We start from the raw sequence: 15,473 nt of genomic DNA, 5'->3' as shown, positions 1-15,473 counted from the left end.
CTGGAGTTGTAGCTCAGTGGTAGAGTGCTTGCCTAGCATAGGCAAGGCCCTGAGTTTGATCCTCAGCCTAAAGATAAATAAAATAAAGGTATTGTGTTCATCTACAACTTAAAAATAATAATTTAAAAATAGCTATCAGGGTATTACTTCTATTTTAGAGCTTGATTCATTCACATGGTGGTATGAACATTTAGGATGAATTCCCTCTGCTTCCTTGCTAAATTCCTAACTGTCCTACTCTTATCAGTATTTAGGAGAGTCCATCATCTGTATGGTGAATGACAGCCTTGAGAAAAACACGTTATCCATCTTTAATAAAATATCCTATGGTTTCTCTGGTTTATGAGAATTAGGAACAAGAAGCTTGATATATAAACACACTGTACAGTTTATTAATAAGAAAAGTTATTAAAAGAAACATTTAGTTATTTATAGTCATATTTCCTAAAAAACACAATTTTGTTAAATTAAGTATTTGGGTAGATTCCCAGTACTTCAATGTTTTACCGTAAAGGGATTTTCAGAGAGTTTCTTTCTTAAGCTAATAATTGATTATCCTTCACAGTGTTACTGACAAGATGCATTTAATTCATGAACTCTACCTTCAGTTAAACACATCTAGTCAGGGGCATAAGGTTACCTTTAGAATGGAAATTTGGGAAAAATCCTTCTCTTCGAAATATGCATGTGTAATAAGTTGAAGTTTCGCTTGAAGTAAGCCATAGAGGGGCTTAATAGAAAAGAGAAATTACCATTAGGTTTATAATAGAAAACAACAAGAACAAACAACAAACCCCTACAACTTTTTAACTTGAACAGAAGAGAGAGATGAAAATCACTGTCAACTCCATGGCCCTTATTATTAATTCATAGCAGGAAGCTGAGATGTCCCCTATACTTGCTCTTGTACCGCAGGGGAAGGTGTCTAGTGCCCTGGCAGTACAGTGAGTCAAAGTGTGGGCTCAGACAGTGCTTAACTCTGGGCACTCAACCACTCACACCTGCTTGCTAAGCTGAACGCAGGCATAACAAGACTGCATCTCACAGTTGTTTAAGGATTAAATAACAGATAAAAACAGTAGAGTACTGACATGTAGAAGGCACCCAACATTAGATTTAAAACGCATTCTCACTGTGCACATGTTCTTGGTGTGCCTGTGGCAACACTTAATCATCCTCAAGGCAGTCTTATTCTTTTCTCTAGTTGAATATTCATCATTTAATTTAAGTTCATTTCCCCTTTTTTATCTTCTGGAAAAGTTTAGAACAACTCATCTGTCTTCTATCATAATATTCTTTGTACACCTGAATGAAGCTATATAATTTTTATTTCTTCTAAATAAGATCTTCTTTTACTGCATCCATCTTTTTAATCTTCTTTTTTAGATGTTTTGTCATTTGTATGTCCTTTTCTAGGATGCACAGACTGATATATATTCTAATTAGTTAAAAATAAGTCATGCTGGAATAGTTTTCCCCCAATATTCCTGTTAGTGTATTATTATTACCATATTTTTATACACAGGCTACAATGTACTATGAACAACCAGACTGAACGAGCGAGCTCTTCCTATCCATATGTTTTAGAGACAGATAAAAACTGGATTTTCACCTTGATTTTTATCAATTCCATGTCTTATGAGAATTAGATATTGTTTCTCTGAGATGTCTTTACTTGTAAATGAAAAAAGCAAATATATCAATGTTGTTATAAAGATAATAATGACAATTATATAGGCCACCCTTCTAAATAAATAATACATAAAACTGTGTATTATGAGATTAGCAACCTACCAATTTTATGATATTGGGGTCTTTTATAATTCCTTTTCCAGCAGACTCTTCTTATCCTATATTTAAAATTATTTTCTTAGAAGAAATATAGAATCTCAAAAATCTTATTAAGGCCCAAAGAATGATTATTATTCAGGGTTTTTTAGCTTAGTAATAAAACCCAAAATACATTCTGTCTTGCAAAAACAATTTGCATTATGCAAAGTACACTTAAATTGCCTGTGTGTACATGAAAGTAGACAATTGCAGAAGAAATAATTAAACAAAACCTACATACATTTGGTGACAAGGCTAGTGAAAAAAGTTCAATTTTGATTTAGGTTTACTGTAGAAATGGCTACATTTCTATATGATAATCATATAGCTCTAAGATAACTGATATGATGCAGATATGAATTATTCCCACAAAGGGGATTTTGGGGACTATGTGTTTAACATGTAGAACTAGAAATTTGTACTGGAAAGGTGCTATTATCCCTTTAGTAATAAACATGATATGGTGGTAAATGATTTAATTAAGAGAGCTATGAAAGCCAAGAAATGTTAGGCATCTTCTTTATAAAAAGTTAAATAATTATACTCTCCCATTTGATCAACTTGTACCCAGAAGAAACAGTTTTCATGTATTATTATAGTTACAATTTCACTATGTCATTTCCCTTCCTCAAACATATTTTTTTTTGGTACTGGGATTCAACCCAGGGGCACTTTACCACTGAGTCACATCCCAGTCTTTTTTATTTTAAGATAGGGTCTCACTAATTTGCTGAGGCTGGCCTTGAACTCACAATCCTCTTACCGCCTCAGACTCCCAAGCAGCTAGGATTACAGGCATGCAACACTATCTCTGACTTGAAAATTTAAAGAGAAATTTAAGTCTAAAAATTTTCACTACAATAGCCATGAACTTCTGTATCATCAATAAAATCTTAGTAATTATATTTCAAATTTTAGTAAAATATTATTTATCCAATATCTTGGGAACTAAACAAAAATGGATAAATGAAACACATCAGCTACCTCATTTTTATCAAGTGCCAGCTTCCAAACTAATAAACTATCAGATTTCCTCCCTTTTACCTATACTTGGGTAGAGGAGCAAATGAAAGTAAAATTGCTGAAAGGTAAAAAGAGAAAATGCAAGAGCATAAATAATAAGCTCTTGACTAATTTTAATAAATTATTGTTCTCATAAATCTCTTCTAATAATGCCTTATTCTCAAATAAATTTGCCATGAATGTTTAACACACACATAAACAAGTCTCTTACCAGCTTGCTTAGAACACAGACACTTTTCTGAACAGTTTCTCTGGTGACATCTGCTTGCCTTACTTTCAATGCCTATTATAAACAAATAGTCATTATCAGAAATATTTCATAGCAATATTTACAAAACATCTTTCAATATGAAAATAGTTATTAAATAGAAGAAATCTCTTATATTTAAATTAAAAAATTTATTTGAGAATCTCAGAAAATATTTATTGAATGAATAAATGTCAGCTTAGTCACTTTGCATCAGAAGCTATGACAGGCACTGGGAATATAAGAGAAGGGTTAATTCCTATTCTCAAGCAATGTGTAGGCTGATAGAGATTATGTACAACTCACCACACCCAAATCAACCAATCAATGCAATCCAACCACTACTGATTCTGGTTTTAAAATGGGCCACCCTTTCACAGGATTGTTTCTGGTGAGATAGGGCTAGTTTAAGAGATGACAAAAATAGCTTAATTCTCCACAGATGGAAGAACTGTCAGCAATTTTGTTAAGTTAGTTGTTCTGGGAAGCCTGTTCTGGGGTCTGCTCTGGCTGACTTGATTATGGCCCAGCATTAAGCATAACTCATTTCTCAATAATGATAATCATGTAAGAATTCTGTAGTTTTCTGCTGGTAGAAACAAATCTTGATTTGATCAACTTCAGGTAAAGCTGTGAGGGAAATAAGAGGGACTGTTTGGCCTCTAGGGTGCTGCGAGACTCTCCTTGGATCTGTCCAGAGGATCAAAGGACCTCAAGTGAGTGGTGATTAATCATTACATTGGGTGAAGAGTAGATAGTAGATGTCTTTTCCCTTGAATGGATTCATCTATTATGTCCTACCTTCAAAGGGAATTAAAGTCTTTCTCCTAGGCTCTAAGTCCTTCTGAGATATGGCTTATCTATCCAGTTTCTCAGATGAGGCTTGAAAAACTTAAGAGAAATGGGCAACTCTGATATACTCTGAAATGGATCAGTCTTAAGGGCTGGGGGAGAGAGGTAGTATTTAAAATCCGTGCAGGATATTCGAACTCTAGTTAATGACAACAATGAGGGGTAAGAAGAACTTGGAAGAAATAATTTTAGTAATACTACATGACCTACAGAAGACAAGAGGAAATAAAGGGATGGATTTCTGAGATAGGGCAGCAGCTCAATTCATCTCATATGTGTAAGAGTAACAATATGTGAAGAAATCAAATACACAAAGCTACTGGGCTAACTTTTTGTGAGGCAGGCCCAACATGGCTTCCTCACTGACATTTCCGGCTAGCTATGCTTTTAGTATGTAGTCCCTGTCATAAACATATAATTCAGCATATGTACTTAAGGTCATAAATATCTGCTTGTGGACATATACTCACTTATGTAACCTGTTGGCACTGTGCTTTGTTTGGTCTACATATAAAAAAGGTCTATGGAAAGACTCAGGGGGCTGGGGACTACTGTCACCTCTGAATAAACCATATGCACTATTCCAACTTGCCTCACATCTTCTTGCACCTGCTGGGATCCTGGATCTGCTTCCCAGGGTCTGAGCCTCAGAATGACACTCTGATTTTCAGGTTAAAGTACACTTGATAATGTGAAGTAATATATTTAGCTTTAGATTCAGTTATTCATTCTACAAACATTATCTGGGTGTGTTCTATATTCCACACCCTGGGTTTGGAGGGTTATTTCATAGTAGTTAACTACTTCAGATATCTTGAAATTTACACCTGTAGTTTATTTATGAATGGTTCAGGAAAAAAATTCACACACACACAGATCAGGAGAGGCAGAACATTAAGAACTGCTGAGTCTATGTGGTGGGTATATATGTGTTCACTGCACCATTCTTTTAATTTATCTGCATGTCTGGAATTTTCATTATAAAAATTTAAAAATGTTTACTAATAATTATTCATCTCAGATATCTTTTCAACTTTATAATTGCCTAGGCTCTAGTCCCAGAGATTCTAATTCAGTCAAAAAAACAAACAATGGGCTGGGATTGTGGCTCAGTGGTAGAGCACTTGCCTAGCATGTGTGAGGCACTGGGTTCGATTCTCAGCACTGCATATAAATAAATAAAGGTCCATTGACAACTAAAAAATATTTAAAAACAAACAAACAACCCCCCCCCCCCCAAAAAAAAAAAAACCCACAAAAAACCCTCCAGGTAATTCTGTTAGAAACCATTGTTTCAGTGCAGTGGTTTTGACACTTGATTACACATTAGAACTACCTGGGACATCTTTAAAACTCCTGAGGCCCAGAACATTAGCTCGAAATCTCTGGGGTTGGACTCAGCCAACTCTGACTTTAAAGTTCTCAGTGATTCCAATTTGTAGCCAAGGCTAACAACTACACACTACTTTAGAGCATCAATGAGAAGAAAGAGATTTTTTTTTTTTTTGAGAGAGAGAGAGAGAGAGAGAGAGAGAGACAGAGAGAGAATTTTTTAATATTTATTTTTTAGTTTTCGGCAGACACAACATCTTTGTCTGCATGCGGTGCTGAGGATCGAACCCGGGCCGCACGCATGCCAGGCGAGCGCGCTACCACTTGAGCCACATCCCCAGCCCAAGAAAGAGATTTTTATTCATAAAGATTTATTCCCACTACAAAAAATAGTGCATCCTACAAGCGCCATAAAAGTGTGGGGATAACCATCTTAGTTTATTTGAATTGATTAATTAGGGATATTAGTGTAAATCAGGGAGTAAGTTGGCAGGTAGTTTAAGAGTAATCAAAATCTTAGTTATAGATTAACTGTGTGCACTTGGAAACCATTGTTAAGTACATTGCCCTACTAAAATGTTGTTTGAAAAGCACATTACTGGTCCATTTTTCTAAGTTATATACTATTAAATAAAACTGTAAGAGGCCACTAATTTGGACTGTGCTCTTATACTAGAGTCAACAGACCAAACCAATAGAGTTTAATCTCAGTTAAATTTGGTTGATTGCAGAAGACTCTAGCCAATGAGTAATTTAGGATATAATCAGCTTTACTGGTTTCTATGCCTCCTTCAATTTTTCTAAAAATGCTGTCTACATATGCTGTTGGTTATTATTCTCCAAACCTGCTCTGGTTCTAGGAGCTGCCCAATTTGTGAATTTTTTTTTGTTCTTTTTTTTCTTTCAAATAAATTATTAAATTTAAATGGCCTAACAATACTGCTATGATTTGGATGAATATTCCCCAAAGGCCCAGGTGTTAAAGACTTCGTCACCAGCCTGTGGTGCAACTGGGAGCTGTTGGAACCTTCACAGCATTTCAAAGACAAATGAATCATTTGGATATTGCTATCTAAAAACAATGTACAGGGCTGGGGATGTGGCTCAAGCGGTAGTGCGCTCGCCTGGCATGCGTGCGGCCCAGGTTCGATCCTCAGCACCACATACAAAAAAAATGTTGTGTCCGCCAAAAACAAAAAAAAATAAATATTAAAAAATTAAATAAAAAATAAAAACAATGTACAAAATATACAATTATATAATCATAGGCACCAATGTCAATTTATAAACATATTAATGTGACTAAGTTGGTAATATTAGAATAGTTATAATTTGCTTATAAAAATCTAAAATGGGGGCTGGGGTTGTGGCTCAGTGGTAGAGCGCTCACCTAGCATGCCTGAGGCATTGGGTTTGATTCTCAGCACCACATAAAAGAAATAAAGATATTGTGTCCATCTAAAACTAAAAAATATTTTAAAAAAAAATCTAAAATGAAGTTGGGTGTAATGGCACATGCCTGTAATCCCAGCTACATGGGAGGCTGAGGCAGGATGATCACAAATTCAAAGGCACTTGGGCACCTTAGCAAGACCTTGCCTTAAAAAGGACTGGGGGTGTAGTTCAGTAGTAGAGTGCTTGCCTAGCCTATGGTAGCCCTAGGTTCAATCACCAGTAGCACAAAACAAAAATAAAACCAAAAAATCAGTGAAAATCTAAAATGACATCACAGGCACCACATGAAAAATAAAGATGTGTTTCCTTCACTAATAACACTTAAGAAAGGACTTGGGAGTGTTTTTTCTATTGTTGCTCACCATTAACTATCATACCTTGGCTTCAATTTGTCGATAGCAAGAAATACCATAAACGGTGGCTCCATTTCCATTTCTGGGTGGTAAGTGAAAAAACACAGTATCTAAGAGATACATGGAAAAAATGTAAATAACAAGGCAAATCACCCTTATTAATAAGTATGAAAATTTGAAGTTATCATAATGTAGTTATTAACATGCAAATGAAGATGTATGAAGGAACCATGTCATACTTATTTTCAGCATCACAATCACTGGTTTCTTGAAATTTATCTCAATGCCTTATAGTATATGCTCATCACAAAAAACACAAGAGGCTGAATTAGAACAGGTCAAACAGTACAGTTACAGAATGTACTTTATATAAAGAGAACTGGTCCAGACTAAAACAAAGTAGAGTCATAAAAACCAATGGACAACATTGAATCTTGAATCAACTAAGAAATTTGGGGGACAGCTGGGGAAACTGGAATACAGACTGGATGTTACATAGTATTACTGTTAAATCTCTTAGCTGTGATAATGGTATTAGAAGTTATGCTGGGGGATGATCTTATTCTCTGGAGATGCCTACTTAAGTATTAAAGGTGAAGTGTCTGTCATTGTTTCCAGCTGATTTTAAAATAGTACAGAAAAAAACTGTTCACATGCACAAATACAAAGAAAATTTGCAGAATATTCACTTAATCTTAACTTTTCTGTGTTTGAAACTTTAATAATAAAGTTATGTAGAAAAAGGATCTCTGAAGTTACAAATCCTATGTTTAAATGCTATGCTTAACTGTAAGTAACAACTGATTCATTCTGTAAGGAAATTATTAAATACTATATTAAGAAAACAGGTAATCAAGTTTAATCTGGTATTTTCCTGCATCTCTAACACCATAGTAAAATATGGTGTAGGAGACTCAGTAAGAACTTCAAACTACTACTTTCTTTGAATGTGTGAACATACTCTGCATGTGAGCAAGCAGAGACTTGTGACAGCTCCAGAGCTGGAGAAACCATCTCAGGTGTTCCCAGGTGGGCGGGCACTGGAGTAAGTAGTAAGTCTGAAGCTACAGACTCAAATAGTGTTCAGCTAACTTTCTTCTTTTGTCTCTGAGAGGAGTCAAAATAAAGTATAATTATAGGGAATGCTTTCTAGTAGCAGCTGTCCTGCTTTGCTAATCACTTTTGTCAGGGCTCCTGGTAAGGATCACAGGCCATGGCCAATGTAAGTTTGGCACTCTCTGGACATTCTCTTCTCTAGTGCTTGACTAGTCATCTCCAAATAGCATATAAATATTTTATAAATAACTACAACAGGTTAAAAGACTCATTCACCACAGCATTTTTTTTTTAAACTAGCACCTACTTAAAAAATAAGTAAAAATAGGACCTACTAATTGCTCCACTGTTTTCTCACATACCTTCCTGGTAATTGTGTGCGCCGTCTGGTAAGGCAAGGAAGGGCAAATATTTCCATTCTTCAGGCAAAGTGTGGCTGTCATGTCCATCTCCTGGAATCAGGGGCGGGTAAGAGAATTCAACCTACAACAGTAAGGAATATTAGCTAAAAGGTGGTTGATCAAAAGAAGCATCTTATCCTGACAGGCAAAAACACTTTTAAACCCCAAAGGACACTAGTTGGGGTAAGCCACATTCACTGATGTTATCAGCAATCCTATGACACAGAAGAGTAAAAAAGAAGGAAAGATTTGTAAGCCTTTTCTGATTGAAGGGCACCAGCTGGAACTCAACATGCTGTCTATTCATAAAAAATGTTATAAATAAAAGTGTGGACACTACATATAGTCCAAGAATTCTCTGAGTAAAATTAAGGCTGTTGTAGGCTGACTTAGACCCAGAGTGTTTACAACATGGTTTCTTTGAGAAGCGTGTTCAGAATTTTAAACAGCCAGCTTTGGAACACAACTCATTCATAAATTGTAGTCTGCCTACACTGTGTTGGCAGTGTTCTAGAATTCTTGTCGCCTGATGGTAGATTTACTATTAACCTGCTAGTTGAGTTCAAAACAGTTAATAGAAACTCACTTCTATTTCTATATATACACAAAACAATTAAAAACAATCATAATGGCTACACAGTATCATTTCATTAGTCAATATTCTATCATTGAACTTTTTTTATTTTTTGTACTAGGGATTGAACCCAAGGGTATTTAACCACTGAGCCACATTCCCAGCCCTTTTTTGTATTTTATTTAAAGACAGGGTCTTGTTAACTTGTTGAGGATGGTTTTGAACTTGCAATCCTCCTGCCTTAGCCTCCAGAGCTGCTGGGATCACAGGCATAAGCATCGTGCCCAGCTATTCTCTGGGTTTTAAAAAATATCATTATATCAATTAATAAAGAAGGTGATCTCAAAGAATTTTTAAAAAATTATAAACTTCAATATGTTCAAGTGTGATATAATAAAATATATATTTGAAATATTTATATTTTAATATTTCACATATTAATATATTTAAGCAAATATATTAAAATCACATATTAATATATTTGAGCAAATATATTAAAATATTTAGCCAGGCATGGTGGCTCACACCTATAATCCCAGCACTTTGGGAGGCTGAGGTAGGAGGATCACAAGTTCAAAGCCTCAGTAACTTAGTGAGACGTTATCTCAAAATAAAATATACAAAAGGGCAGGGGATGTGATTCAGTGGGTAAGCACTTCCTGGGTTCCATTCCGGGTACCACAATAAATAAATAAAATAAAATATTTAAATATGTAATAAATATATAATTATATACTATATGTTAATCAATCAATCAAGTCTTTGTGCCTGGTTCCTAGAACAAAACTCCTAAAATACTTGGCTTTTCCTGGAAGATGAGGGCCTTTCATAATGTATAATAAATGCCAATCAACCATACCTGAGTTTATTCTAGGATGAGGGACGGTCATCAGAAACACCAAATTTTGATAAGAAAGATGAAATTTTAAGGTGCATCCCTTGACCTCTGGTGAGTGGAAAGAGGCTAGAGACTGATTTCAGTCACCAATGGCCAATGTGTTAATCAATCATGCCTATGTAACAAAATCTTTATATCCCTAAACAACAGGGTTCAGGGAGCTCCCAGGTTAAGAATAGCAAAGTGAAGTGAGAGTGGCATGCTGGAGAGGGCATGGATGCTTCATGCCCTTCGAGCATGTGTGTGTGTGTGTGTGTGTGTGTGTGTGTGTGTGTGTATGTTACTGGGGATTGAACTCAGAGGTACTCTACAACTGAGCTACATCCCCAGCCCTTTTTATTTTTTATTCTTATGTCAGGGTCTTGCTAAATTGTAGAGGCTGACCTTGAACTACCTTGAATTTGTAATCCTCCTGTCTTAGTCTCAGGATCATAGGACAAGTGCTATGCATTTCTTTATCTGAGTTGAAGGTCATCCCCACTGCCCTCTGAATTTGAAACCAGTCAGAATTATAGGTGGCCTGAGGACCTTGGATTTGTAACTGGTATCTGAATTGAGAGCAATCCTGGGGAACTGAGACCTTAAGCCTGTATAGTTTGATGCTGAGTAGTTAATGTCAGAATAGGATTAAATTATAAGAATCTGGTGAACTAAAAAAAAATTTTAAGAATCTGAGATCAAACATCAAAAAAAAAATAATCAGCGATTTCCAACCTGATAGTTTCTTTAAATCTTAAATTGTGTATTTTTCATATTTTGAATACTAATCACTCTATATGTCCCCTTTCTATATGTCCAAATAAACCCAGGCAGATGCATAATTCCATGACAAAGACGCTTAAGAGGAATTCTCTTGGAAGTTACCTTAAATTTTAAATATACTCAGTTGAATCAAAATGCAATTTAAACAATAATGCTAATTAAATCAACCACTACCACAGAGAGTGAAGGTAATAATGGTAGTCGGCCTCACTGCCTACTTCTAGGGGGAAATCATGATCACCATAGTTTATACAAATGGCTCTCCATGTATAGTTATGTAGACTCTGTAACACAACTATACATGGCAGCCCTCCATATATATGAAAAATATAGACAAAAACCAACATTAAACTCTGTAGAGATTAAGAAACATTTAGACTATTATCCAAAATTAGGTAGCATAAGTTTATAGTTCAAAATCTAAACCAAGTTTGGGGATCAAAAATGTTACCTGAGGGCTGGGTTGTAGTTCAGTAGTACAGCACTTGTCTAGCATGTGTGAGGCACTGGATTCAACTCTAAACACCACATATAAATAAATAAAATAAAAGTCCATTGACAACTAGAAAAAATATTTTAAAGTTGCTCTCTGGGGCTGGAGTTGTGGCTCAGTGGTGGACTGCTCGCCTCGCATGTGTGAGGTGCTGGGTTCGATCCTCAGCACCACATATAAATAAATAAGTAAAATAAAGGTATTGTGTCCTCCTACAATTAAAAAAATTTTAAAAAGAAGTAAAAATGCTGTCTGATAACACACACCAATGTGAAAGAGGTATGAATGCCCCCACAATTAGAACAGTAATGTTATTAAATCAAGCAAACTTCAAATATCTCTATCTCTATTTATATAACCAATATTCATGTAGCAAGTCTACCTTGATTCCAATCATTTTACAAATTCACATGATTACAAACTGAGAAGAGGAGGGAAAAAGAAGACAATGGCTGACTTCTAAAAAGTGAAAGCTGAATAAAGATGCTATAATCACCAAGAATAAAAAGGCAATTTTTGCTAGGCGTGGTGGCTCACACCTGTAATCCAAGCAGCTCAGGAAACTGAGGCAGGATGACCAAGAGTTCAAAGCCAGTCTCAGCAAGGGCGAGGCTCTAAGCAACTCAGTGAGACACTGTCTCTAAATAAATATAAAATAGGGCTAGGGATGTAGCTCAGTGATCGAGTGCCCCTGAGTTCAATCCCAGGTACCCCTCTCCCCAAAGAGCAATTTAAAAAAAAATGCCAAATGAACTATGCAATAAAGGGTGACCTACATTTGTCCTCCAGGAATGGTAAAAATCACCACATAACCCTTTTCATAGTTTATACATCAAGTCAGCAGCCATTTACTTTGTTCTCTGGAAATAATATTGAGAAAACAAAGAAAGACTACAAAATAAAAACAATAGCATAGTACCCTAGTGTGAACTTTTGAGTACTTCAGAAGTACCCTTTGTTCACTTTTTAACAATGTAATATCCATTCCACTCTCAAAATCACACAATAGAAGCCACACAAATTAAATCCATCTATTTAAACACGGATACACCATGGCTTACTGAGGAAAGGGCTTCCCAGTTAATTCTACTGCTGCTCTACCTCTTTGCTCCCTTCCTAGGCACAGCAAAAATGTTATTGCCTGTCACTCAGAAGTAAAAGTGTTTCTTTTCTTAATAGACATTAACAGTTTAGGTACCAAAGTCAAGGCTTTGCCTTGTTTTCCACTTAACAAAAAAATGACGTAGGGATGTAGTAGAGTACTTGCCTAACATTTGTGAAGCCCTAGGTCCAATCCCCAGCACCACAAAAACAAAACAATACCATGTTTTTATTTTTAAGATTAGGTCTAAAAAATACAGTCCTGGAAGTCAAAGACATGTTTTCATTCAGTTATGTTCTCTTCCAAAGCTTTTGAAAAGTCAATACTATAAAAATAATTATAAAAATAATTGGCATTTTTCCTCTTCACAGTTGGCAAAAAAATCACTGTATTTGTCAATGGTTGATTTTTAAGACAACTTGTGCTTAACAATCCTATATCTCAGCATGATGCAGTATTTCATAGATTCACGAATGCCCGAGAGGCTCAGAAAAATATAGTGTATACTACAGAAGTAAAATGGTACTACTGAGACTTACCAGTCAAAAGAAGTTTGTTTCTAGATTAATGCAAACAAAAATCTTAAAGCATTTGCTTTTATGGGTTTAAGTATTTTAAATAAAAGGCTGCTACTACTATTTTTCCCCCAAGAATTAAATAGTCATTTTACTATTCTATATTTTTTAAGATGGAGTACTTACTTGGATTTTCACCAGGAAGATGGATGATATGCATTTCACATCTCTCCTGCCTTTTTGCATTTTAATTTAAATGTAAGAAGTTTATTTTTTATATAATTATGAATCCTACTACAGTGAAACCAGAATCACATCAAGACTGTATTACATAAAAAAAGGCATTTTATTTTATTTTTAATTATTTTTTTAGTTATAGGTGAATGCAATGTCTTTATTTTGTTTATTTATTTTTATGTGGTGCTGAGGAGCAAACCCAGTGCCTCACATGTGTGAGGCAAGTGCTCTGCCACTGAGCCACAACCCCAGCCCAAATATGGCATTTTAACTATATAATATGAAGGATGTAACTATATAATATGAAGGAGGCAGGCTTTCATACTAAAGTTTCTTGAGGCACTAAAATTAAGAACTCATCATTCTGTTTTCTATTTTAAATCACTGGAACTTTACAAAAGTATATATGTTCATTAACATGAAAGAATACATATACACAGTCAATTAAAATACACCTTTATAGTATAATGCTCCTTAAAAGAAATATTTCTTCTAGGAAGAAAAAATCTTGTAAGTATTTGTCTCAATTAATGTTAACAGTAAATATATACAAGAGAATAAACAGCACTGTTATAGAGATTTGGCACTCACTGAAACATCAGTATTTACAGACATACAACTCAAAAATCAGAAATACCCTCAGATATGGTGCTAATACAGTTTGATTTGTATTTCAGACAAATAATTCCCAGTAATACCAGATTAGTTTTTGGAGAGCTACTTTATGTAAAGCTAGACAGCTTCAAATGTTTTTAATTATGAGCTCTTATTTAAAAGTAAAAAATGCCCAATGCCATGGCAAGGACTGTAATCCCAGCTACTTGGGAGGCTGAGGCAGAGCATCATGGGCAACTTAGTGAGACCCTATCTCAAAAAAAAAAAAAAAAAAAAAGGAAAACATAGTGCCCAGACATGGTGGTGGTACATGTCTATAATCCAAGTTATCTGGGAGGCTGAGGTGGGAGGATACTAAATTTGAGGCTAGCCTCAGCAATTTAGTGAGACCCTACTCAAAATTTAAAAGAAAAGGGATGAGTGCTAGAAATGTTGCTCAGTGGTGAAGCATTCTTGAGTTTAATTTCCAGTACTGGGGGAAAAAATCATGAAGGATTTTAAATTTATTTGGCTCATTAGAATCTTTTATACTGATGAAATCTAGAACTCTTATACTCCTAGGTTGTAAGAAAAACAAGCATTTGGATCATGTAGCACAAATGTGTACAACTATGTGGAGAAAATCTCAACTTTTTTCTTATAGAGGTTTTGATGAACTATGCATTCATTGATAAACACTCCATCAAGATACACAACTTTCATCATCCCAGAATGTAGCCCTGTTCAGACTGCTATAGCCAAACATCAGTTCTATCTGTCCTTAAATTGAAGGGCATGTTTCTGAAGATAGTCTCTGATGAGGGGTATTCCACAAAAGTTTGCTGATTTCATTAAAGAATCAAGGAAATGTAGGAAATTTCAGCAATCATCTATTTTAAAACTCTCATTTTACTGTTAAACTGAAGTCCATAAACATAAACAACTTGCCTAATTGTAAACAATTAGCTTACACAGCCAATAATCATTCAGGCCAAATCAAGAGAATCTTGGTTCTCTTGATTCCTACATATACTTTTCTGCTGATCAAGTAGAAACTAGTTAAAAGTACAGAGGATATTAAGAATACTGTACATAAAGCTCCTCTACCAGAGGTGAGATAAGAATTTATATAAAAATGTAAAGTGGAATCATAGATAAGAGATGGTTACAAATGAAAAGTTATTTATTTCCAGGTTCTCAAATAAACAAGGACGATATCAAAGCTACAAAACCCATTTTTCTTGAAGGAAAAAATTTAATTGGAGGGAGGAGGGAGAGGGAGAAGTGCTGGAGATTGAATTAGAGTAAATCATATACCATATTTTTGTGCTTATGTCAAAATGTATCCTAATATTTTATATAACTAAAAAGAACCAATAAAAATTAATTAGAGGGTTAGGGTTGTGGCTCAGCAGTAGAGTGCTTGCCTGGTCCTGGGTTCAATCCTCAGCACCACATGAGAATAAATAAATAGTATAAAAGTATTGTGTCCAACTACAACTTAAAAAAAAATTAATTAGAATATTGGGCTGGGGTTGTGGCTCAGTGGTAGAGTGCTTGCCTAGCACATGTGAGGCACTGTGTTCCATCTTCAGTACTGCACAAAAATAAACAAATAAATAAAATAAAGATACTGTGTACATCTACAACTAAAAAATTTAAAAAATCAATTAGAATTTTCCTAAAATTATTTAAATCAATTTATTTCAATGAATTTTAGTAATATTTTGTATATCGATTTATTTACAA

General features: G+C 35.0%; 1 protein-coding gene across 3 annotated transcripts in view; it reads right to left on the bottom strand.

Annotated features, from left to right (window-relative positions):
• The window catches only part of Avl9 (AVL9 cell migration associated), a 60,527-nt gene that overhangs the window by 37,969 nt on the left and 7,085 nt on the right, over window positions 1-15,473 (bottom strand). For all 3 annotated transcript variants that reach the window (XM_046426018.2, XM_046426017.2, XM_046426016.2), the window contains exons 2-5: window positions 8,511-8,631; window positions 7,117-7,202; window positions 3,065-3,136; window positions 641-730 (exon numbers count right to left, since the gene is read on the bottom strand). In XM_046426018.2, the coding sequence (XP_046281974.1) occupies window positions 641-730; window positions 3,065-3,136; window positions 7,117-7,202; window positions 8,511-8,631 (369 nt within the window). The remainder of the gene's footprint in view (window positions 1-640; window positions 731-3,064; window positions 3,137-7,116; window positions 7,203-8,510; window positions 8,632-15,473) is intronic.

Source organism: Marmota monax, unplaced genomic scaffold (genome assembly GCF_021218885.2).
Source record: "Marmota monax isolate L192 unplaced genomic scaffold, Marmota_monax_Labrador192_F-V1.1 WCK01_AAM20220418_F8-fsc00133, whole genome shotgun sequence".
Taxonomy (NCBI): Eukaryota; Metazoa; Chordata; class Mammalia; order Rodentia; family Sciuridae; genus Marmota; species Marmota monax.
This window is presented reverse-complemented; position numbering and strand designations above follow the sequence as displayed.